Genomic DNA, 26949 nt, shown 5'->3' on the forward strand with positions numbered 1-26949 from the left:
AATTTGAAACGCGTTCGGAAATGATCTGTAACTCCACAAAAATTCAGTCAAACAGGCAAACATACCCACAGGCATAAAGCTAGAGATCGCATCTTTTAAATGAAGTAATTTATATTAAAAACAAATATTCTCAGGTTCTGTAATCTGTGTGAAAATAGAGCGATTCCATTAGAGCTCATTACGAGCTCATTCACTTTAATTCGTTCACACCTACTCCCGGAGCGCGCTATTCACAAGATAATGTGTTAAGCCATCTATGGAAAACAGGTAAACGCCCCCAAGCAAATGCATTAAAGGCTTCAAGTTTCATCATTCAGTTCACCTGCGCGTTAGGAAGATGGCACGATACACCGGTGTAGAAGCTCTCTTCAGCTCGTCCTGGATACTAGCGACGAAGAATCCACATTTTCATCAGAAGAAGAGCGCGACTCTGATGACGACCGTTTGATCGAGCCGTGGATAGAATTTCGTATGAGTAAGTATTTAGTCTTACTTCCATTAGTTGACAAGCTATTCAATATAAACATGTACTACATATTATACTGGGTGGACTATTTTCCACTTGCCATCCAGAGTATTGACATTTGATATATTCAACGCGATCTAATGAAAGTGCATATCTATACCATGAATTTAATATCTCGTGTTAAAGAGAAAAATGTTTTTTGTTTTTGTTTTTAGTGCATGCTACGCACTTTAAACCCCAGTTAGGAAATTTGTATGTGTAAATGATATGTTTAGATCATTGTGTATGAAAGCTAGAATTTAGAAGTTATTTTAGAAAATAGGCCTACTAGATGTTTAGATTATATTTTGACTAGTTTAAATGCTGCCTCATTATTATCATTGACGATGCATGCTCGCAAATTAATGCTCCCAGTTAATGACTTGCTCCCAGTTAAACACTAACGCAAATGTGTTTTGTTTGCGGTGTGCAATGGCAATGGCCCATTGACACGCATATTTATTGCACTCGCCTAAAATTATTTACATCAGTTATTCATTATAGACTAATGCTGCTATGGTTATATTTATGTAATAATATTCCTCAACTTAAAAAAAAAAAAAAAGGAATGTAGCTTCATCACTACCTCCGCCTGCAACTCGGAGTGCGCTTAGCAACACAGTCAGAAATCAGAAAGAAAGTACATATTTACCTACAATTTTACAGATGTTAGTTCAATTTTGTTTATACTTAGTGTTAATACAATATGAGCCTGTATGACTTCACAATTGCTTTGTTTATAGCCGACTGATTATTTATTTATTTTACTCACATTTGATTTGCTTAGAGCAAATTTAGAACATTTAGTTTCTCCATATAGAGGAATTACAATAAAACAGATTGAAAAACCTTTGAATCTCCTCTCATTCTTGGTTCAGGCTGCCTCACTTGATGGGCCATTAGCCATTGGGGGGAGCGTCTGTCACACCCCTGGTCTGAATCTCATTAATATTGATAGGCCATTACCACCCCCTCGCATAAACCTCTTCTGACCAAAAAACTGTCATACAAAGTATGAATTCATGTTTTGCTTTATGTGAACAATTAGGCAGGATGGTTTTCACATCATTTTGAAGCCAGAACTCGAAGCGACAACATCCATTAGTCAAAAGTCTTGTGGACACATATTTAGGATGTGTTTTGTGGTCTTATTTCAGCAACTTTCATTTTTATTTTTTTCAATAACCACGCATAAACATTATTCTCTTAAAAATACAAATATGTACATACATGTTGCTCATATATTATGGTAGCCCCGTATGCGCTATATAGAGTGAATTTACACCTTTGCCATTAACATGTTTATAAATAACTGAAAAAAGCACAAATGTTAGTGCTTGTCAAAAGATCCCAAGGGCCCCAAAAACACCCTGGTCCCCTAAGGGTTAAATCGGAAATGATTCAAGGATTTTTTTGCATAGATGTTACATTTAAATCAAATGCCAATGCAATCTTTTTGTGTCTAGAGGCATATATGAGCAATTGCTTTGAGCATCAAAGATCAGTTTCAGCAACTTGTTTCTTTCCTAAATAAATCAATGTTTTTGGACATTTCAAATGTTCAATTACTCACTCATAAAGACAGTCACTTGTCGCCACCTACTGGCTTAATGATGCAAGTTGCGCAAACACAGACAAGTGGAGTAATACAACAGTGAAAAGTTACACATTCGAGGTATACAAATATATTTACAATAATAATGGGGATATTTTTTTTAAATATGTGCTTGTGTTGTTAAATTTAGCTTATAGTTTCCACTGTCATTGGCAAAAAACATACAGTATATCGGTGTGTTAAATAGGAATCCAATGTAATAATGTTAATCTCATGGGCACAGTATACAATACCTGCTCTTCCTCTCTCATCTCAATCACCTTCTCTCTTTCTCTTCTCTCAGTCTCTTTATCTTGACCTGCATATATTCCCTTCCCATTGATACAGTCTTTGCAAACTGACTATTTCTGTCGGTCATTTAAAACTTCTATCGTAAAACAGCTGTTTAGTTTAGCTATTTGCATCTCATCTCGTAGTAACATTGTTTTTTTGCTGTTGTATACTTTTGTTGTTGTTAAATCACAGCTGATTCATCCATACTTGCACAAGCTGTCTGATGCGCCAGCTGTTTGTCGTTGCATAGCGTGTTCGTTATTTTGGGGGGCGGAGCAATGTGTTTATTTTGGTGTTGGTTGCAAATTCAACAGTGTCTCTCAGAAATCACTTACTGCACCTTTAAGGATGCCTGCCTGCTGTTCAAAACTTTTATATTTTTGTTTTTGAAAGAAATTAATACTTTTATTCAGCAAGGATGCATTAAACGGATCAAAGGTGAGAGTAAAGACATTATAATGTTATAATGTTAAACTTTGTATTCATCAAAGAATCCTGAAAAAAGTTTCCACAAAAATATTAAGCATCATCTTCATATGATAAAATAATAATATTAGAATTATTTCTAAAGGATCATGAGACACTGAAGACTGAAATAATGACTGCCATCAGAGGAATAAATGACATTTTAAATATATTGAAATAGAAAACAGTTATTTTAAACTGTAATAATATTTAACAATATTAATGTTTTTGTAGCCTTGGTGTTTTAAAAAAATCCTCAAACATTTGAACAGTAGTGTAGGTTGTATTTAACGTGGGGTGACTGGGTTCATATTATTTTAATATTTAATATAAATAATAATGGGTGAACTATCCCTTTAAAGATTTTCAAACTTAGTTTACACATTATTCCCTATATTCAATCAGTGTCTTCATCCTGTGCCCCATCAGGTGGACAGTGTAACGGCAGTGGTGGAGTTCAGCTCGTTCGCTGAATCTCTGACGGCGGCTCTGCTCACGGATCCAGGCTTCTGGAGGAAGGAACTGACCCAGATGGCTCTTCAGCTCCTGTGTGCCTGTCAGCTCAGTGTTCATCTGAGGGGAGAGCTGATGTCTCTGCTTCACACACTCCACCAGATAATACCTGCACATGCAGTGGTGAATACACACATTATACTTTATAGTCTTATTTTATATTGGAGGTGTCGTGAAGTTTTACTACTAAGTGACTACTTTTATGGAAGTATGAGAAACGGTAATCTCTCTCCAAATCACTGCTGTCTAATTGCATTCATTAACTGATGCAGATTCAAAAATGCATTATTTTAAAAGAGAGCAACATTATTATAATTTTTTTTGTTGCAACAGTTGCACTCTCAGTGTGATCTCAACAAATCTTCTCCTCTCATCTTTATAATGGTTTTGTTTGCACAGCGTTTTCTAGCTCGAAGCGATTTGCATTCAGCTTTCCCTCAAAGGCTCCATCTGTGTCAAACCGTTTGTCTGATTGTGCCCTATCTAACTGTAGGAACTCCCGCCTGAGCAAGTGATCATGGGAATCTCCCTGCTACTGCTAAGCGCCTCCACCTCTCAGCAAACTGCCCTCCTCGAGCTCGGTAAAGGCCCTCTCGATATCTACGCATCATATCGACATGGATAGCTTAATTTCCACATGACATGCTAGTAAAAGGCAGTTTTGCACAGATTGAAAGGGTTGTTTTGTTATTTTGTCTTACGGAGTTTCATGCTGTTTCCAACATATACAAACAAAACAACAAGAAGCTTTAGGCTCCTTAAAAAGCTGTTATTTTAGAATAAATTCCATCAAAAAGTGGCAATGATTTATTAGTGGTGGTTTTTAAAGGTGCAAAACGTAGTTTTTTGCAGAACTACGCCCCCTCTGGCGACAAGTGAAACTGCAACCAGAGTTGTGCACGTCATGGAGCATTCACGGGAACAATTTACTATTTTAACCGAAAAAGACAATATAGCCAATGCAACGGCGTTCTTCCTTGTTGGTCAACGACATGAACACCTTAGCATGTTAGCAATGGACACAAGGCTAACGTTACCGGTAGGCCATACACAAAAACATAGTTAGCCTCTTTTATTGGATATGTTTTATGTTTCATGTTGTACTATTCTTCCGAAGTCCGAACACAATTCCTAGTTTATGAAACTATTCACTAACAATGGTAGTAAAACCAATTCTGATTGTACATGTATCTAGCTTACGCTAAAGCATTACACATTTTACGCATCGTCATTTGTTGTCATACATAGATTGGCCGTATCAAACATTAGAGACTGGGCTATATCTTACCGTTTTATCAAGAAAAAAGCCAACTGAGGATCCCGTTTGAGACCAAGAGCAGACCGGAGATCTCTCCATTTGTTGAATGCCACTAGACAAATTTTTTCTTTTCTTTACTTTACGTGGAGTTTGCGTTGGGGTTTGGAATGGACTACAAGCCGGTCTCTTTGAATCCATCTTCTACCTTTGACGCACGAGTTGTCTTCGCTGATGCGGAGAATGGGGGCGCCGGCGAATACACAAACCTGCGAGACATAGCCTGGTGAGCGTGAACGCGCATGACGTCACGGCCAAATTCGAGCCCGAATCCCTCTTATATATTTTACTGTACAGGATTAAAGAGGCAATCTCAGTGCGCAGAGAAGGGCTCATTCAGCCCATCAGGCAGTTCTTTAAGCATGTATAGGATAGAAAAACAGGTATTTTTAACATGAAAAGTTGCGCAATGCACCTTTAAGGCTCATCCTTGGGGTTAGGGATTTAAAATGCCCCTAATATGCTATATTAAAGGTTCCTTTTTTTGGATGTCTCATGCATCAAATGTCGAAAAACACATTCATTTTCTTCATAGTAGACATTGAAGCATCACCTCTTCTCTAACAGTGTCTGAAACGGTTCGTTCGAAGATTCAGTCTCTAAACCCCTCCCTTCCAAGAGCCTAATCTGCTCTGATTGGTCAGTAGGCCCAGTCTGTTGTGATGCGTCTATCGCTTACAGAATGTGTCTGCAATTTCAGCTCAAGTGACTTCCTCAGCACTTCTATACACAGTGATACAAACTGGAACGATGGCGTTGATTTTACTGTATTAATTTAAGCGCGAGTCCTCATCCTTTTGAAGTGCATTGCTTTTGCAGTTCAGAAAACAGCATTTCTCGACATGTCAAAAAATCCCACCGAAAATGTAAATGAAAGAGACACCTATTTGTAGCAATGTTAAAGGCTCAGAGAAACTTAACTTTAATCCAAAAATAAACAAACAACAAAACAAAAGTAAAGCGGCACCCTTTTCGCCTCACAAACATCAATAAAACACAATATAAAGTCCAGGCCTGGTCCTCTCTTATCCTGCACTGTCGTTACTCCTCCTTTTATCATTCCGGAGCTCCTCCGCTCATTAACACTCACACCTCCGGCCTCGCTCCAATCCCACGGCTCTCGGCCACACCCCCTGCTTGTAACACTAATATCTATCTTCCAGAACATGATAGAGATTTGGGAATGTGCTCTTTTGACTTGGGCCAGTAAGCAAGACCTAGGCAACGCCTAAGCAACCACCTAGAACACCATAGCAACCACTTAGAACACCATAGCAACCTCTTGCCAGCCATCTACATCACCCTAGCGTGATGGCAGCAAGTTTTGCACTGGCAAGCACCACTCACAAAATGTAAAAATCTATTTTAAAATGAGTTATTGTATTCATTAAGTTAGAGTTGTTAACTATAACTTCTTTTGTCTCTCTGCTAGCTGTGAAGATTGTCCCACCTGAGCTGCCGCCTCCCTTGGGTGCATCTTTGCTGGTAATGCCCTTGTTACAGGTGCTGTCCTGCTCCAGCCTCATGGAAGCCCTGACAGACACGCAAACGCACTTGAAGAACCTTAAACTGGCCAATTCTCTGTTGCAAATGGTCCAAAGAGAACCCTCCGATCGGAAAGAGGTAGCACAAATTATTATGCACCCATTTAGAAGAGAGTTTTCAAAGTATTGTGTGATATTGGACTTGGCGCTTTTGCCTCTACAGGACTCCACTCAGCTGAGTTTGCCTCTCAGCACTTGGTACAGCGAGCTTCAAGTGTCCACCAGCGTCCTGAAGCGAATTTCCCTAGACTCCATGTCTTCTGTGGAATGGCTTTACTCCCTGCAGTCTTCTCTCCCTGTCTGTGAACACGTCCCAGATACAGTTTGTCTTCTGGTCTCCCATGTTATCGTCAGCAGTCACGGGGATGTCTGCAGGTTAGCGTTGGACACAGCTGCTGCCATCGCCGAGGCCGATCCCGCTAAGGTAAAGTCTGCGTCTCAACGTTTAGTTTTGTGATTCTTCTGTATTGCAGTTTTTTGTTTTTTAGCAGGGAGGTCCTAGCAGTTAAAACTACTAGGTAGCCAAAGAAGTAACCAAATGGTTGAGGGATTCATATTCAATCACCACTGTGTTCATGAGCAAAGCATTTAACACGATTTTAAGTAAAGACGATACATTTTAGATTACCTTTAATAAATTAAGTAAGGAATAATTTACGACGGGCCGTTGAATTATTAGAAAATAATGCACACCCGAGGCGGAATGCGGCTGCGACGCGAAACTGAGAATTATTTTCTAATAATTCATCGGACCAGAGTCAATTAATCTACTTATGCTGTGGTTACCACACCTCAAAACATTGTTCAGAATCAGATGATGGTTTTTGTTTTTAGACATTTGTCAGGTTTTTGGTCCTTAAAACACTCTTGTGTGTAGGACTAATTTCTTACGTATCTCATCTCAAACCTCCGTTGCCAATTCCAAGACATAGTAACGGAGGCTTGGGCCATTGATGGCAGACTAATGCAGTTATGAGAGAGAGAGAGAGAGAGAGAGAGAGAGAGAGAGAGAGAGAGAGAGAGAGAGAGAGAGAGAGAGAGAGAGAGAGAGAGAGAGAGAGAGAGAGAGAGAGAGAGAGAGAGAGAGAGAGAGAGAGAGAGAGGTTAGGTGTGTGTGAATTGCCTGAGTCTGTGCATCTGTCAGTGTTTGGCAGCAGCGTCTCTACTAATAGCTAAACTTCAAGTTTATCTGCTTCAAGAACAGCGACATTATTACATCCCTGGTGAGAAATGTCATGTAGCTTTTAAGTTGCTAAACTGTTGTACTGATAAAATCGTCATAGCAGCGCTGACAACACGTTTCTGTGCGTGTGTGTGCGTTTGAGTGGAGAGAGAGCAGGAGAAAGAGAGTATGTGATTTCCATATAATAAAGTGTAATTTTGAGGCAAAAACATTGAATTTGTCGGTTTTATCCTATTGTTTATTATATTTATTTGCTTGGTCAGTGTCGTTGTCGTTCTTTTGCTATTGTAGGCTGTAACAGGGTATCCGCGGGGTCTTGAAAAGTATTAAAAGGTGATAAATCAATTTTGGGAAAATTAAGACCCTTAAAAAGTATTAAAAAGTCTTATCACGGCTTTATAAAGTCTTAAATTTTGAAAGTATTTTTTCTAGGGATGCACCGAATATTCGGCCGCCGAAAATAGCCCAAAAGTGCATTGTCGGTTTTCGGCCGAAAGACTTTTATCACCGAAACAATACGGCCGAAATGTTGTGATGACGCAAACAGAAACCGCGACCTGCACGTGCTTGTCTGAAGCAACATGTCTGCGGTGTGGACGTATTTCAGTATATCTGAACCCGCGAGGAGACGGAAGCCGTGTTTATACTTTCGCCTGCCTCCGCCGCGCGAGTCTCCACAGACAGCGCGCGCACCTCTCCAAACGGTCGAGGCGTTTATACTTGACGCGCTCGCCGTTGTACTATTCTTTGAAACGACAGGGGACGACTCAAGTAACTGTCCTCTAACCATCAGGTATCGGTGAGAAGAAGAAAGATAAACATGTGACAATGTTTATTTTTTAGTACCACCACCAATACAAAAATAAAAATGTAAAACCCAGTAAACCCTGAGATTATTACTTGTGACATTACAACAAAATATGTAGAAGGAATATGTATTAAATTAACGCTCTCTTAAATATTTTCTAATTTCACTAAACATATTTCATTAAGTTTCGTGTACATTTGTATTAAACATGGACCTTTGTTCATTAAAATGGCTTTTTATGCTATTGTATGCTCATTTTTAAAATGTAATCAACTAATTTAGACGTGCAAACTGGGTGCTTGTGTGATACGTTCGTGCTCGGCTTTGTTTTTATGAGAGAACATTTCATTTTAAAACCTTTCTGCAGGCCAGCAGATTATTATTTAATGTACACATGAGTGGGGTCAAGTTAAACATTTTAGTTTGAATTTTATTTTATACTGTGCATTGTGCTAAATAAATATTTGCATAATAATTGATTTATTCTTTGAAAATGTTAATTTATGCAATTGCAATGCCTTGATTTTAGTAAAGTTTGTACGCAGTCATAACCATAAATGCAATGGTACTTATAATTGGCATAATTTCTTTCGGTGTTTCGGTTTTCGTTTTTCCGGCCTTGGGTTCCTCTTTTTCGGTTTTCGGTTTCGGCCAAGTATTTTCATTTCGGTGCATCCCTAATTTTTTCTGAATTAGCTGTCCAACAGTTTGAGTCCCAAAAACATCGTAAAAGTGTGTGAATTTAGTCTTTTTTTTTTTTTTTTTTTAAACGAAGAACTGAGGCACATGTCAGCATGATTGTTGTTGAGGGTGGAGCAAAGTTTTGTTTTGTTTTTTGATAAACTTTGCTTTGATTTACTACCCCAGCCTATTTGATTTTTTTTTTATCAGAGTGGTCTATAGTCTTTATCACAAACTAAAACTGTTAAGTTAAAAGTATCACTGATGTAAATGGTTACAGCTTGAAGTGGCGGTGAGGTATTAAAAAATATTGAGAAGGTCTTGAAAAAGTCTTGAAAAGGTATTAAAATTAACTTCAAGATTCCTGCATATACCCTGTATTAGTAATCGCCTCCACTCTTATCAACCTCCAGCTCCCTGAGGTCATCAAACCAATTACTACTTTCTGCTCCCCTCTTGCTTTTAAAAACTGAGGGAGATCAGGTTCTCTCAGGTGTGGCCACTAGACTGGATATTAAAAGCAGTTTTCAATCTTGATTAAAGGCCTGTTTATACTCCATTGGTTTTGTCAGATGTGCATTAAAGTGTATTTAATAGGTTAGTTTTCTTGTAAGTTGTTTTCTTTCAGTTAGAGTGTGTTCACACTTTTAGGTCAGGTCTCTTGGTTCTTTTGGTCTGGACCAAAAAAGAAAATAATACATTTAGTCCTGGTTCGTTTAGCGTGCACACTGTTATTTTTAAGACTGAACCTAAAGATACAAAAAAAAAAAATATATGTATTTTGCGTACATAGCTCCCATGATGAGAAAAAACGGGTATGCTTCAGCATTCTGTCCTTTTTAGGGTCGCATCTTGTGATATCCCGTCCTGTTTTACAGTTGTAATCGAAATTATTCAACGCCCATTGTAAATCAGTTTTATTGGCAAAATGTACAGCTGTTTGCAGTGAACAAATCAAACAAAAGGAATTGAAATAACTCAACACAACTAATGTTTTAAGTGGTTTCCCCAAATTCAACTGAAAATGCAACTTTTAATGCAGTCTTAAAATGATTAAACCCCCTGAATAGAATCCCTCACAACAGCACAAATCTGCAAAACAGGTGTTGTCTCAAACACACCTGGTGTAACTAATCAAGGGCTTCATTAGTTGCACCAGGTGTGCTTAAGCTAGAACACATGAAATATCTGAACTGGCTAGTTTTGTTGAGTGTCACGTTTGACTGCATGTTAGAAATACGGCTAAGTCAAAAGAATGGTCCAAAGAGTTAAGAGAAAATATCATCTTCACCTTCACAAACAAGTAACAGGATACAAAAAAATAGCAAAGGCACTAAATGTTCCTAGAGACACCATTGAAAGCATAGTTCCCAAGTTCAAAGTTAAAGGAACAGTGGTTACACTACCTGGACGAGGCAGAAAAATGCATGCCAGAACTCCAAGACGTACAGCACTACTGACCCAAAACCACAATAAAAGTCAGTTCCAATTAGCTTGAAATAATATAGATTAGCCGCCGCAGAAGTGTTGGGATTCTGTTCTGTTGAGCAATTAAACAAAACTGGAGCTTTTCGGCATATGCTGAAAAGAACACTGTTTACAGTTAAGCATGTTGGGGCTCGGTGATGCTCTGCAGCTGCTTTCCATCCTCTGGCACTGGAAACGAGCAGCGTGTGGAAGGCAAGATGGATTCATTGAAGTATCAGGAAATCCTAAGAGAAAACGTCAAGCCGTCAGTGAGGAAGCTGAGGCTTGGACGTCATTGGACCTTCCAACAGGACAATGATCCCAAGCATGTCTCAACTTCCACCAAGACTTGGTTGCAGAAAAGTCCTGGAAGATCCTACATTGGCCATCACAGTCACCTGACCTGAACCCCATTGAAAATCTCTGGTGGGATTTGAAGGCGGGGGTTGCAGCACGTAAACCCAAGAATAATACTGAACTGGAGGCCATTGCTCATGAGGAATGGGAAAAGATTCCTCAGAATCTCTGCCAGAAGCTGGTGTCTTACAACTGTCTGTGTTCTGTTCACATTTCAGTCGAACCGCTCCAGAGTTTGTTTGGAAGTGGACCAAGACCCATTGGTCCACACCAGGGTTCGGATGGCAGCGTTCACACTTATTCAAATGAACCGCACTAGCAGAGCAATCTCACCAGGGTCAGTTTTAATCGAACCAAACCAGCCAAGTGTGAACACACCCTTAAAGATCCTATTATGCTTTTGTTACATTTTCAACTTTCTTTAGTGTGTAATGTTACATTTTGAGCATTAAAACGTTTTCCGAACCCCCTGAAACGCATTGATTGATTGTAGTCTTGGGTTTTCCTCAGTCACAATATTCCCTGTTTAAATAATTCCCACCCAAATCATACGCAAAATAAAGGGTCAAGGCCCAGTTGAGATGCATAAGTAGTGTGTTAAAACTTGGGTCATTTCCCAAACACGCTTGAAGCGGTTGACTAATCACAACACACTGATCCAGCCAACCAATCAGAGCACATTGCGCAAGGAGGGGCTTCATAGAGACAGGAACTAAATAGAGCGATACTGACAGCCTGGTTAGCGAGGAGCTGCGAAAATGTAAAATATGGAAAAAATAAGGTGTTTTTGAACATTTCAAGCATGAAAACCTGTTCTAGTCGAGTCTAAAAACAAAATCAAGACTTCGTAAAATGGCATAATTGGTTCTCTTTAAATATTTATCCATTGTTAGCTTAATTGTTTTTCAATTTACCTCTAGGTGCCATGTCTACTTCCTGTCCTGATGTTTAAACTGGGCCGAGTGTCCGATCCAGCTTTGTCTCTCTCTGTTCTCTATACTCTGCCAAGACTGGGAACTCACAAGGTACAATCATTAACATCCACAGCATGCACTGTTTACCTAAATCAGAAACTTAATCAAATAATATTTTTCAGCAAATGTTTTTTCTCGATTTTGAAAGTTTTATCAAGAAAGATAGTTGGAAGTTTAATTAAATGTGCAGAAAGCTAATCATTCACTGTTATTAAATTGTATTAAAAAGATGCATTAACATGTTTGGCAAGCGCAACTTATGCGAGTATTGCGACGCACTGCTGATATTTATGGTACGCCACGCTACGCTACTTCCGACGTCTCAAGTTGCGTAAGTAGACTGTATGTTCGTTTGTCCGGAAACTTGAATTTCACTTTGTAACGTGCTAAATATGAATATTTTTTTTTACACAAATGCATCGCTTCGCTTCAGAAGGCCTTTTATTAACCACCCGGAGCCGTGTGGAGCACTTTTATGATGGATAGATGCACTTTTATGATGGATAGATGGACTTCAAAACAGAAACGGCCATTCACTGCCATTATAAAGCTTGGAAGAGCCAGGACTTCTTCTTTTTTATATATAACTCCGATTGTATTCCTCTGAAAGAAGAATGTCATATACACCTAGGATGGCTTCAGGATGAGTAAATCATGGGCTAATTTTTTATTTTTAGGTGAACTATCCCTTTAAGAATACAGAACCATTAACAGGTTATTATAGCGCAGTTCCACCGAAATATGAATCTAGTCCGTCTGCATGGATTTGGGATTCTTTGCTTCCTCTGTTGCCATGGCAACAGCTCACCTGCACTGTAGGCAACTCCAGCCATTAACCTGACCACTGTCTGTGCCATTGTTATTCATTTGATTCCACTAACAATTCATATTATTCATAAATCTTGTATGCCAAGTGTGTACTTCTGTAACATTTGGCTTGCTAGTAAAATGCTGCATCAACAAAAACATATTCTGTAGCTTGCACAATGAGTGCACACTGTACTAAAATATGAATAAATGAGAGAGGGGAGATGTTTGGTGTTTTTGCTGATGCTATTTTATATGCTTAGGCACTCTATCATCAGCCTTGGAATGGGGGTGGTAGTGTTTTGCCCTTTAATGTAGTCCTTAATTTGAGCTTTTTGTAATCTGTGAGATACTTTTATATTTAAAAGCACAGCAGAACACAAACTGTTTGCCTGTAGGTCACAGCCAAAGCATTAAAAACATCAAAGCATTAGGTAGTTAGTTATATATTTATATGTATATGTATAATAACTAAACTAAGCTATTAGGTAAATTTGCATATATCCAGTCCTGTTCATCATTATGTTTTGGCATTATGTGTATGTGTGTCCTGACTGAACTCTCTCGTCGTGTAGTTCTGTATCCCGCAGGTGCTTCATGTTCTCCAGACTCTGGGCAGTTCATCCAGACTAAGGCCTGTGGCTTTGCGGCTCTTAACTCTGTTATGGAAAAAACAGGTGCAGTTAATGCTAAAATAATTCAGATCTGTTCTTAGTGTGTTGTGTCAGGTCTATGAGAGCATGATGTATTGATTCTGTTCATTTCTTATGTTGAAAATCAGAATTTAAAATCATTTTACCATGTTTATTTAGGTCTGAGAGACTTTAGTTTTGTCTACTAATTGAATGCAAAATATGAAATATCAATATATTGTTATGTTTAAGTTTGACTGGCTTTTGTTTCATCTAATGATTTAATACAAAATAATTCATTACCATTAATATTTTCATATAATATTATTAGCATGTCATTTGAGTACAAAAAACAAAATCATCATTTTGAATTAAAATTATGCACATAACTTAATGGTTTGATCCCTGTAATTCATGAAATAAAAAAAATTGTAAGCTTTATTATTTTAGCTATCTCATTTAGTCATGTGACAGTTGGCATCATTAGTTAACAAAGAATTTGTTTATTTGAGAAAAATTAACATTTTCACTGAAATATTCCTAAATGAATAACTATCAATTCAGATTCAATCTGCATGTCTGTTTTGGTACCCAGTCTTACTATAATATCTGTATCTGTATGATCTGCTGTACTGTATATCATAGTTCTATTACTTTCAGGATAGATTTCTGAGACTTTTGACCATTTGTATAGGACCGTGTGTATCCTGACCTTCAGAGACTGATGTCACAGCTTGAGAGATCGTCAGTGGTCATTGGAAAAGATACGCAGTGGGAGCAGATATTGGCCAGAGCAGCGTGTGTCAGGGACATCTGCAGAGAGAGGTCTGCTTCGTCCAAACACTCAAAACTAGACTTCATTTAGCAAGTGTGATGTGCTGCATATTAAGCCATCACTGTGCTAACTTCTGATTAGTGGTGGAACGGATCACAAAATTCACGGTTCGGATCATTTACGGGTTTTGAGCCACGGATCGGATCATTTTTCGGATTAGCAAAAAAAAAAAAAAACTTTTTCTAACTGTTCATTGTATAACTGTTCACTTATGACATAAACGAGAGAATATAATATAAATAATTTTGTGTTTGTGTCCGTTCAAGGACAAGAAAACACGAAAGAGGAATCAATTCGGTGTTTGAGCGCAATCTGAAACTGTCCTCTCTCTCTCTCTCTCTCTCTCTCTGCACGCACAGATAACGCGCGGGTCCCGATTTTCGCCTCTTCTTCTGCGTTTAAAATTGTTTGAATCATCATGGCAAGACGAAACGCGCCCAAATTATAAACTTTCACTCTACGATGGTTAAATTTAGCAGTTAACGTTAATCCGGGAATCACAACCGTGGGGCCTGACCCGTACGGATCACGGATCAACTGCGTTCCACCCCTACTTCTGATATAATATTGGTCTCTTATAGACCCCACTAACCGTTGACCATTAAAGGTTCCCTGAGCTTTGCCACACTGGTGTCATTCACTCTGTCGGTCATGTTGTCCCAGGCCGTACCAGCACGGAGGAGACATGCTGGCCGCCGTCAGAGACACACTGCTGCAGTTCTCCAGGAAGGATCAGGCTACTCCTGCTGCTCTGGCACTGCAGGGCTTACAGGAGCTCTGTAGGGCTGAGGTCAGTCTTTCTGTGCCAGTGAAGAGATGGCTATTAGAAGTATGAAAGAGAATATGAAAATGCATTTTTATTTACAAACTACTATTGGGTAAACCGCTGCCACCATGGCCCTTGTGTGCCCTCCTGTGTGCCCTTGTGTGCCCTCCTGCCTATTATGAAGGGGAAAATTATAATCAGTTCAGGGCTCAACCAGGATTTTCACTCCGTTGGTACAGGGTTGTAGATTTGTACTTGCTCTGGAAACACTTTCACAATCCCTGACATAATATTATATATATATATATATATATATATATATATATATATTTATATATATTGTTTTTATATTATAGTTGTTTATTTTATTTTAATAATTAGTTTAGAAATTATTTAGAAATATAATTTAATATTATTCGTTTTGTAGCCTATGTTAGCTTAGCTAGTAAGGCATAAAAATGCATGACGTGATCAAAAAAATAATGTCAGTAAGATTTTTTGAAAGAAGTCTCTTAAGCTACCAAGACTGCATTTATTTGATCAAAATACAGAATTTGAAATATTGTTACAATTTAAAATAACTTTTTTCTAATTGAATATAAAAAAAAAAATGTTTTGAAACAACAGTCATGTTAAACAAGTTAAAAGAGTAATTTCAATATATAACTTTTACAGAAGATTATAACAGGGAAAAGGAGAAACAAAGAAAAAATATATATAATTAGGTGTTTCCATAGACATAAGCCTTACCTGTATTTTACAAATGTAAATTATTCCTGTGATGCATGAGATCATTACTCCAGTCTTCAGTGTCACATGATCCGTCAGAGATCACTCTAATATGCTGATTTGCTGCTCAAGAAACATTTCTCATTATTATCAATGTTGAAAACAGTTGCGCTGCTTAATATTTTTGTGGAAACCGTGATGCATTTTTTTCAGGATTTTTTGATGAATAAAAAGACATTTACTTGAAATAGAAAACTTTAAAAAAAATTTACTTGGAAAAAAAATCTTTACTGCTATTTTTTAAATAAATTTAATGGTATTCTTTCTTTTTTTTTAAACCATACAAACCCCAAACCTTTGAACATATAATGTTCATATAATGTAAAATATAGGTTCTCTTACACTGTTGAGCCCTGCATTTGAATATTCTTCTCATCTGCTTTCTGTTCAGGTAGTTGATATCAGCTCCACGTGGAAGGCACTGTCTCCTAAGCTGTGCTGTGACACCAGACCCCTGGTCCTGAAGGCCACAGCTGAACTTCTGGCACTAGTGCCTGCTTTAAATATCAAAACAGAAGAATATGAGGCACGAGACCACCAAACACTGTTTCTGATTGCTACTGTACATGTGTGGTATTGTGGAGCAGTGTCTGAACTCTCCACATTTCACACGCGGGATGAATTACTTCAGGCTCTATGTCCTTTTCTTACAGAAATTCAGAAATGAGGCAGTGAGTGTTTTATGGGGCTACGCTCTTAGTCAGGTGAGCGCTGACATTTCCAAATGGTAATGAACTGTAGGAATGGGCCGGACTAGTCACCCATTGAAAAGTCATGCTATTTTTGTATCCATTTATATGTAGCAATTATTTATTTGCTTTTACACTGTACCAGTGATGAGTGAACAGTAATTTTCAAAGCTTTTTTTGGCTTCATCAGGACCCAGTGGTTGCAAGCCAAGGTTTTAAAGCCCTCTCGGAGTATCCTGAACCATCTCACACCATCCTACACTTACCAGAACAGGTGAGAACGTCACAAAATGTGCTCACGTTATTTCTGTCTACCTTTTATTTATACAGTATATCTGTAATAGTGACATGATCTTGCTAACAGGCCAGGCCCGTACCAAAGCAGCCTGAGGAGGACGACGAAGGGAAGGAAAATGAGAACGAGAAGGATGAAGATATTTCAGTGCCAGGGGCGTCATATGTCAAACTAATTTGTCTCACACCACAATCCATTTTACCAGGTATGATATTAGATCATGGTGACTAACAGACTGTTTGTAGTCAATGTTCTTTAAACTTGCATTTAAACAAAACCTCCGTTTAAAGGGGTGGTAAAATGCCCTTTTCACAAGATGTAAAATAAGTCCCCAGAGTGTGTATGTGAAGTTTTAGCTCAAAATACCCCACAGATATTTTTATTTAGCAAGTTAAAGGTCAAGGTCGAGGTAAAAAGTTTATTATCCCACAGGGGGAAATTCATACGGTCATTCATTACGCGCCCTTGTCACAACATATTCTCTAAAAACAAACACATGAAATGACAAAAATGAACAGTGACAATATAAAAGAAATGACAATACTACAGAAATGACAATAACAATCCAACATCTAATGTTAAAAAAAAAAAAATCTAATATTATCAGGTAGCTAAAAATGTGATAGCTTGCATGTGCTTGATCATTGTACTATGTGGTCGCTGTTGGTACAAATGATTTATTGTACCTTTCTGTTCTAATTCTTCATTGTAAAATTCTACCAGTTGACCTATTACTTCTCATAAATTTATAACGGAGAGGGTGAGTGGGGTCATTGAGGATTTGGTCAGTCTTTTTAAAAATAAGCTCATTTTACAGCTGAGCTGCCGACACCTGGTCAAGTCCGATGATCTTGCTGGCCATCTTGATCATGCTCTGCAATTTCTTTTGGTCCTTAACATGCATGTTAACAAACAAGCAGATAAGGCCAAAGGACAAAACACTCTGAAGGAGACTTTTATAAAACATTACAAGAATGTGTGTCTAATCTAAAATGATATAGTTTTCTAAGGAAGTACATCCACTAGTGCATTTTCTTAAGTGCACATTCATTAAAAGTTAGTTTAGAATCAATTTCAACTCCCAAGTATTTATAGGTTGAGACCCTCTCCACTAATTCACCATTGATCTTAGAGGGGGGAACTATTATTCTATTTTTGCTAATATCTATGACCATCTCTTTTGTTTTCTTCACATTGATTTCAAGAAAATTATCAGAACACCACTGAGTCAAACCCTGTAATTCCCTCTGAAATCCACTCACAGAGGAAATGTCAGACTTTAAAAAACCAACCAGTGCTGCTGTGTCATCAGCATATTTAAAGTAAGTGTGGGCTGAAGAAGAAGCTTGACAGTTATTGGTGTATAGGATGGGCGACAGAACGCACCCTTGTGGTGCCCCTGTATTTATAATTTTTGAAGATGATATACATGAATTAAATCTGACTTGCTGACTACGGTCCGTCAAGAAGTCATACACTCACCTAAAGGATTATTAGGGACACCTGTTCAATTTCTCATTAATGCAATTATCTAATCAACCAATCACATGGCAGTTGCTTCAATGCATTTAGGGGTGTGGTCCTGGTCAAGACAATCTCCAGAACTCCAAACTGAATGTCAGAATGGGAAAGAAAAGTGATTTAAGCAATTTTGAGCGTGGCATGGTTGTTGGTGCCAGACAGGCTGGTCTGAGTATTTCACAATCTGCTCAGTTACTGGGATTTTCACGCACAACCATTTCTAGGGTTTACAAAGAATGGTGTGAAAAGGGAAAAACATCCAGTATGCGGCAGTCCTGTGGGCGAAAATGCCTTGTTGATGCTAGAGGTCAGAGGAGAATGGGCCGACTGATTCAAGCTGATGGAAGAGCAACTTATAACCACTCGTTACAACCGAGGTATGCAGCAAAGCATTTGTGAAGCCACAACACGCACAACCTTGAGGCGGATGGGCTACAACAACAGAAGACCCCACCGGGTACCACTCATCTCCACTACAAATAGGAAAAAGAGGCTACAATTTGCAAGAGCTCACCAAAATTGGACAGTTGAAGACTGGAAAAATGTTGCCTGGTCTGATGAGTCTCGATTTCTGTTGAGACATTCAGATGGTAGAGTCAGAATTTGGCGTAAACAGAATGAGAACATGGATCCATCATGCCTTGTTACCACTGTGCAGGCTGGTGGTGGTGGTGTAATGGTGTGGGGGATGTTTTCTTGGCACACTTTAGGCCCCTTAGTGCCAATTGGGCATCGTTTAAATGCCACGGCCTACCTGAGCATTGTTTCTGACCATGTACATCCCTTTATGGCCACCATGTACCCATCCTCTGATGGCTACTTCCAGCAGGATAATGCTCCATGTCACAAAGCTCGAAGGCGAAAAAGTTCTGAAGGCGAAAGGGGGTCAAACACAGTATTAGTATGGTGTTCCTAATAATCCTTTAGGTGAGTGTAGATCTATAAAATCAATTTGGCATTTACTCCCAAAGTCACAAATTTTCTTACCAACACGTGGGATTGGATCGTATTAAAAGCGCTACTGAAATCAATGAACACAATTTTGACCAGGCTCTCAGCGTGCTCATGTGTGCTGTTAATCAAAGATAGCAGCGCATCCTCAACACCTCTCTCTGCACGATAGGCTAATTCATTCGGGTCTGAAAGAGGTGAAACCTCATGGACAACTTGTTTTAAAATGATTTTTTCAAAACATTTCATAACTGCAGAGGTAAGGGCAAATAATTTAGTTCCTTAGCTCTATTGTTTTTAGGCACAGGCACAATTAAGGATTGTTTCCATAAACTGGGAATGACACCTGTATCTAGTGACAGCTGGAACAACCTATGGAAGGGCTGTGCCAACTGATCAGCACACACCTTTAGTGTCCTGCAGCTGATACCATCAGGTCCACAAGCTTTACGGGGATTTACACGTCTAAAATAAGATTTGACCTCATCCATAGAGATATCAATATCCATACCCTCCATGTCTCTTACTGCTATGATGACCCTTATTCTGTTCTACTTTAAAATCAAACCTACAATAAAAATTATTTAATTGATTTGCCATATTAAGATCGTTCTCTGCTACCATAGGGTGCTTCTTGGGCTTATATCCTGTGATAGATTGGACTCCCTGCCAAGCTCTCCTTACATCATTTTTGAAAAAGTTTTCTAACTTATATTTGTATGTTGCTTTACAGTCATTGATCTTGCTTTTAATCTTTTTCTCTTCTCTACTTCCTCCTGATTTAAACAGACGCCTTTTCTCATTAAGGAGTTGCTTTAATTCTGGAGTGACCCAGGGCTTGTTATTAGGGAACATCTTAATAGTCTTTTGGGGGATGATTGTGTCCTCACGGAATTAGCGAACACTGCGTCATTGACGTTGTCAGTCCCGTCGGTCACTACATTCCAGTCTGTGCACTCCAGGCAATCCTGAAGTGCCTCAGTCGCAGCAGGAGTCCAGCATTTAACCTCCACCTTTTTTGTTTTCTCGTGCCGTAGGCGGGACACATAGATAGGCATCTGTTTAATCATATTATGGTCCGAGTTCCTTAGACCGGACAAGGCCTTAGTATAAAAGGATGTTTCCATAGCAATGGTCGAGGCAAGCTTTATTGCGCGTAGAACAGGTGACAGATTGTTGGTACGTAGGTAAATGTTCCTTTAAACTGCATAAATTAAAGTCACCCAACACAAATTTGGCTGCGTCAGGGGCCTCTTCCTCCGCTTTAGTTACAAGTTCGTGCCATGAATCGTAGTGCCAGTGGTCAATGTGTCGGCGGAGGGCGCAATATACACAACAAACAGTGTGATTTGGTGTATTTCCCTAGGCAAATGGTGAGGCCTTAGGCAGAGCGCTAGTAGTTCAATGTCCTTCGTACAAATCTGATACCTCGTCGTAATATGACCAGGGTTACAATATTTATTGTTGATAAACACGCACACACCTCCACCTTTGCTTTTCCCAGAGTTCAGGTTGCGGTCCATCCTCACCAGCGTGTAGCCCTCTAGGTCGACCGGCGAATCAGAGTCCGCCTCAGTGAGCCAGCTTTCTGTCGAGCAGATAAGGCAGGATTGACGGTAGTCGGTGATATACTGAGTGCTGGCCCGCAACTCATCTGCCTTATTCCTTAGGCTTTGGACATTGCCAAGCATAACAGATGGAAGTGATTGTCTGTAGGGCTGTCTTTTCACATGTTCCTGGATTCCTCCTTTCCTGCCACGTTTCCTTGCTTTGGCGTTGTTACCGCTGACACATTCCGGTGGTAACAGCGATGTGTCGTTGGGATAAAGACGCGTTGCAGGGGATTTAAGATTTAGCAGAAAGTCTTGTGTAATTTGTAATTTTTCCTTAACAAAATAAATATCTGAATAGAAAAATATATTTCTTAGTTTCTGCATGTGCTAATGGGGGATATTGTTAAGTCTTGAAACAGGTTTGTGTTGCCTGACTTTGATGGCACGTATCTTCACCACAGTTTGCAGTGCAGGCTGCAATATTATTATTAATATTGCATGTTTCTCGAAATGCATATTTGACAGTGAGTAGAGAGTAAATCTGCATCCTAACTCAAGCTAATACTACTATGTTAAATGTATGTTCATTAACCCTTTAAGACCGACGGGAGCGCCGGCGCTCCCGTTTGCGTGTGTCTGTTTAAAAGCCTATAGAAACTGAAACCAAATTGCTAGCTCAATCATTCTTTTTGCATACAAAACCAGAGATGTAACATGTTCAGATCAAGCCTCCAACATGCCCATGTTGCGTTGTTTTCACCCTCTAATCAGTCTGTACAAACTGCGTAATATGCGTTTACAAAAAAACCCCCACAAAAATGCATTGCACGTCTTTGCACACATGTTCTGTAGATCTGCGATTGATAGTTACGTCTTCCGATGGCTCATTGACGTATCACGTTCTGTGCACTATGACCCCCGGGTGTGTCGCATGTTGTGACGTCACAAGCTGCGTCATTTGACCATGCGTTTGACTCGCGTGATTTTTTTCCCAAACCACTTCAGCGGAAATCCCGCCCTGCAGCCGATTCTAAAGTTTTCATTGGTCATGTCAATCACTGTACAGATTGCCTACACCAAGCACTGATCCCTAAACCTACCCGTCACTGTAACCTAAACCAATGAAATCGGCTGCAGGGCGGGATTTCCGCTAAAGTGGTTTGGGGGGAAAAAATCACACGTTTGACTCCCGTTTGACTCCCATTTGCTATATGTTCCTTCTTATCGTTATTGTCTTTTTACCATTGCTTTATTTTATAATTTCTTTCTCCTTTAGACACTCACAAATACAAGCACATTCACACACACACACACACACAAACACACACACACACGCGTGCGCGCACGCACTCAACGTTATGTCTAAACGAAAGTACACGGACGCGGAGGTTTTGGAAATTCTAATTGCGTCCGATGATGATGAACTATACGTCTGCTCATCTATTTATTTTATATTTTAACCAATTCAATGTTCAATCAATATTCAAAAGCAAAATGTTATCTGTTTGACCACAAATGTAATTGAATATTTTACATGGCATTTCCCCTCCCTTTTTTTGAATGAGTGTATCTTAAAAACTAATTTATGTAAACAGTTCAAATCAATTCTGTATAGTTTTAAATTGATTTATGCACGTTTTTCACATTGACAAGTTTGAGGTTGACATTTATCCATTTTTTGTATTGAATAAAATATGTAAAAAATAAATAATTAAAATTGTTTTTCTTTTTGTTTATTGCACTTTTGAGATATTTATCTAGTTACTATTGATTTTTTACAAACATAGCCTTCAAATTGGGAGAGTAAGGATTATTTTGATGTATGGCATATGAAAATGCTCAAAAGAATGACAGCACAGCATGTAAAAATACAAAGATATACTCTGGTGGAATTGTTCTATGGCAGGTCATAAAGGGTTAACAAAAACAGTAACATCTTTAAAAAAAAATTAACTACCACATTTTTATTTGGTAAAATGTAATATTCTGAGTTTTATTAAAATGAACCATTGGCCATCCAGCATCATGCATTTAGATCACGATAACCACAGATAAAGCCAGGCATAGCCTACAGCACCTCACTATCATGGCAAAATGTAACTTTATGGTTTCTATGGTATTTGTATGAAAAAAAGTACCCTAAATACTGTAATTATATTCCATTAGTCATTTAAAACATTGTCTACATTAATAATATAATACAATTCAGTATGTATATCCCACATTTCATGGTGCAGTTAATATTACTAGGCTAACGTTACAGTAAATCGATTCAGTATCAATTCATATTCTGACTGTATCACAGTGTTTCTCCTGTTTGTCAGTGGTGTTTCATCTGCCTTTAAACTGGTTTAAATCACTGAGACATTAGTGTTCTTCGCTTTATTAATCGCTTCTCACTGGATCTCGTGACCGAGGCCGATCAGAGTAAACGCCTCTGCTCTAGTGAGCTCGCGCTGCGCTGCCGTTTGGACTTTGAGCCGAGTGGATAAACAGTCCGTGAGGCGCGCGCGGTTCAAATGAGTTTCATTCCGCTTTATCGCCCAGCCCTATTTGAGGGTGAGCAAAAATGCACCGTTTTTGTGTGTGTCCCTTTAAATGCAAATGAGCTGCTGCTCCCGGCACAGAGGGCGGAGCTTCAAGAGCTTGTGTCCTGAGCAGCTTTGATTACCTCTCACAGACACGCACTGAAAATCTCAAAAACGTTTAGCCTTTTATGTTCAAACCGGAGTCGGGCAATGATGGAGAGACTCAAGAAGAAGTGACAACATGTAGACAACATTTCTGAATGGTTAGTTGATGAATTTATGTAGCTTATGTGTAGTTATCTTCTAGTTATTGATTAGCATATTCTGTCATGATATGATAATCTATAACTCGCGTTCCTGGGGGCGGGGTTTATGTCAGTTTTAAGGTTAGTGATGTCACTAACCCGGGAGGAAGCTCGTGTAGTCCATAACTGCCGTTTATTGTACAGGGTATCCGCGGGGTCTTGAAAAGTATTAAAAGGTGATAAATCAATTTTGGGAAAATTAAGACCCTTAAAAAGTATTAAAAAGTCTTATCACGGCTTTATAAAGTCTTAAATTTTGAAAGTATTTTTTCTAGGGATGCACCGAATATTCGGCCGCCGAAAATAGCCCAAAAGTGCATTGTCGGTTTTCGGCCGAAAGACTTTTATCACCGAAACAATACGGCCGAAATGTTGTGATGACGCAAACAGAAACCGCGACCTGCACGTGCTTGTCTGAAGCAACATGTCTGCGGTGTGGACGTATTTCAGTATATCTGAACCCGCGAGGAGACGGAAGCCGTGTTTATACTTTCGCCTGCCTCCGCCGCGCGAGTCTCCACAGACAGCGCGCGCACCTCTCCAAACGGTCGAGGCGTTTATACTTGACGCGCTCGCCGTTGTACTATTCTTTGAAACGACAGGGGACGACTCAAGTAACTGTCCTCTAACCATCAGGTATCGGTGAGAAGAAGAAAGATAAACATGTGACAATGTTTATTTTTTAGTACCACCACCAATACAAAAATAAAAATGTAAAACCCAGTAAACCCTGAGATTATTACTTGTGACATTACAACAAAATATGTAGAAGGAATATGTATTAAATTAACGCTCTCTTAAATATTTTCTAATTTCACTAAACATATTTCATTAAGTTTCGTGTACATTTGTATTAAACATGGACCTTTGTTCATTAAAATGGCTTTTTATGCTATTGTATGCTCATTTTTAAAATGTAATCAACTAATTTAGACGTGCAAACTGGGTGCTTGTGTGATACGTTCGTGCTCGGCTTTGTTTTTATGAGAGAACATTTCATTTTAAAACCTTTCTGCAGGCCAGCAGATTATTATTTAATGTACACATGAGTGGGGTCAAGTTAAACATTTTAGTTTGAATTTTATTTTATACTGTGCATTGTGCTAAATAAATATTTGCATAATAATTGATTTATTCTTTGAAAATGTTAATTTATGCAATTGCAATGCCTTGATTTTAGTAAAGTTTGTACGCAGTCATAACCATAAATGCAATGGTACTTATAATTGGCATAATTTCTTTCGGTGTTTCGGTTTTCGTTTTTCCGGCCTTGGGTTCCTCTTTTTCGGTTTTCGGTTTCGGCCAAGTATTTTCATTTCGGTGCATCCCTAATTTTTTCTGAATTAGCTGTCCAACAGTTTGAGTCCCAAAAACATCGTAAAAGTGTGTGAATTTAGTCTTTTTTTTTTTTTTTTTTTAAACGAAGAACTGAGGCACATGTCAGCATGATTGTTGTTGAGGGTGGAGCAAAGTTTTGTTTTGTTTTTTGATAAACTTTGCTTTGATTTACTACCCCAGCCTATTTGATTTTTTTTTTATCAGAGTGGTCTATAGTCTTTATCACAAACTAAAACTGTTAAGTTAAAAGTATCACTGATGTAAATGGTTACAGCTTGAAGTGGCGGTGAGGTATTAAAAAATATTGAGAAGGTCTTGAAAAAGTCTTGAAAAGGTATTAAAATTAACTTCAAGATTCCTGCATATACCCTGTTGTAGTCATTAAAGCAATTTCTTTAAAAGAAAATATCTCCCTTTGCTTTGAACTTTGAGCGTTGTGACTTTGCAGATGTTGTTTATGCTCAAACAGCAACATTACACACAAACTTAAGTTAGAAAAGTGAAATCATAATCAACCACCCCTTTAAACGACTATCAAATTAGTCAATGCGCACATCCCTTGTAGAAATTCGGACAGATTTTATGTACTAAATTTTAACATATCGTAGACCCAAAGTGTGATCGTTTCACAGTTACTGTTATATAATTTTACCATATTTCCTTAAAGCAAAACATGCAGCATAACTCGCCCACAACAGAGACTACACTGACTTAATAAATTAAACAATATAGAATATATTATTGGCTTATCATTATTATAAAGACTGCTGCTTTTAATGTATTGTTTAACCTACTTAATTCATGAATTTTGTGTTCCAATGCAGCCCTTGAGACCTTTCTAACAGCTGTTGTGAGGCAGGAGATGAACCAAATGCCCCGCGGGGTGTACCATTCAGCGCTGAGCGGGGGGAATCTGCGCTCTGACCAGGGAAAAACTGTCTCTGGAATTCCTTCCTTCATGCTGAAAACATATGAGAAGAACAAGCAGCCGGGTCTTAAACCTGGCTTAGCAGGTACAGATGCATTCGGCTCACTAATGTGGATGATTAAAGAACACTTAAAATTATTAGTTTGTTACAATTTAAGTTAAAAAAATTCTGTTTGTGCAGTTAAGGATTAGTTAATTCTGTCAGTATTTACTCACCCTCATGTTGTTCCAACCCCGTAAGACTTTCGTTCATCTTCGGAACACGAATTAAGATATTTTTGATGAAATCTGAGAGCTGGATCACTCCTCCATACTAGTCCATAGGCTTCTTCAGGGATTGAACTTGCCGGCCTCGAAAAGTTATGAAAGACATCGTTAAAATAGTCCAAGTGACTACAGTGGCTCAATCTTAAGTTTATCAAGCGACGAGAATACTTTTTGTGCGCAAAAACAAACAAAAATAACGACTTTATTTCAACTATTCATGTCCTTCTCTTTGGGCCTCTAGTCAGTTAACGTAGTGTGATTCCGTAGAGCTACGTCACACGTAGGCTCACTATTGGCCGGCGCTGGTCATGTGGGTGATGCGTGTGACGCACAACAACAGAAGCTTACGCTATTACACTAGTGAACTGACTCGAGGCCCACAGAGAAGGAAATGAATAGTTGAAATAAAGTCGTTATTTTAGTTTTTTTTGCGCACAAAAAGTATTCTCGTCGCTTGATAAACTTAGATTGAGATTGAGCCACTGTAGTCACTTGGACTATTTTAACGATGTCTTTCATAACTTTTCGAGGCCGGCAAGTTCAATCCCTGAAGAAGCCTATGGACTAGTATGGAGGAGTGATCCAGCTCTCAGATTTCATCAAAAATATCTTTATTCGTGTTCCGAAGATGAACGAAGGTCTTACGGGGTTGGAACAACATGAGGGTGAGTAATTACTGACAGAATTTTCATTTTTGGGTGAACTATCCCTTTAAATGTATTAAATAAACATGTTTGCATTTTGATTGATCGGTTTCAGCTGGGCTTCTACTCTGTTTTGACCTTCCTGTCCAGACTGACAAAGATGGACGTCCAATCAGCCGCTTCCTTGTCAGCAGGGGGCGGAGTTATCAACAAATGTTAGCCACCCTTATTCACGAGGTACCTTTCAGCATGGACTTATTGGATGAAACTCAAGAACTTGAATTATATTTTCATTTTAAAAAGTTATATTTACCCCAAAATAATAATAATATTAATTATATTATTCTTTTCACATTTTCCTTCCAAATTTTCATTATCATAATGTTTGGATGTCCAATTTT

The 26949-nt window shown here is 38.7% G+C and overlaps 1 protein-coding gene across 1 annotated transcript in view; it reads left to right on the forward strand.

Moving 5' to 3' along the window:
• Positions 1–26949, forward strand: part of focad (focadhesin) — an 80529-nt gene that overhangs the window by 25739 nt on the left and 27841 nt on the right. Inside the window, exons 8-21 of the mRNA XM_056259264.1 lie at positions 3288–3494; positions 3865–3952; positions 6119–6309; positions 6394–6654; positions 11647–11751; positions 13083–13184; positions 13834–13964; positions 14638–14764; positions 15921–16055; positions 16183–16233; positions 16409–16492; positions 16583–16718; positions 25534–25722; positions 26664–26785. Coding sequence (XP_056115239.1) covers positions 3288–3494; positions 3865–3952; positions 6119–6309; positions 6394–6654; positions 11647–11751; positions 13083–13184; positions 13834–13964; positions 14638–14764; positions 15921–16055; positions 16183–16233; positions 16409–16492; positions 16583–16718; positions 25534–25722; positions 26664–26785 — 1929 coding nt within the window. The remainder of the gene's footprint in view (positions 1–3287; positions 3495–3864; positions 3953–6118; positions 6310–6393; positions 6655–11646; positions 11752–13082; positions 13185–13833; positions 13965–14637; positions 14765–15920; positions 16056–16182; positions 16234–16408; positions 16493–16582; positions 16719–25533; positions 25723–26663; positions 26786–26949) is intronic.

The sequence above is a fragment of the Rhinichthys klamathensis genome, unplaced genomic scaffold, assembly GCF_029890125.1.
Source record: "Rhinichthys klamathensis goyatoka isolate OS25496 unplaced genomic scaffold, OSU_Roscu_1.1 h1tg000165l_1, whole genome shotgun sequence".
NCBI lineage: Eukaryota > Metazoa > Chordata > Actinopteri > Cypriniformes > Leuciscidae > Rhinichthys > Rhinichthys klamathensis.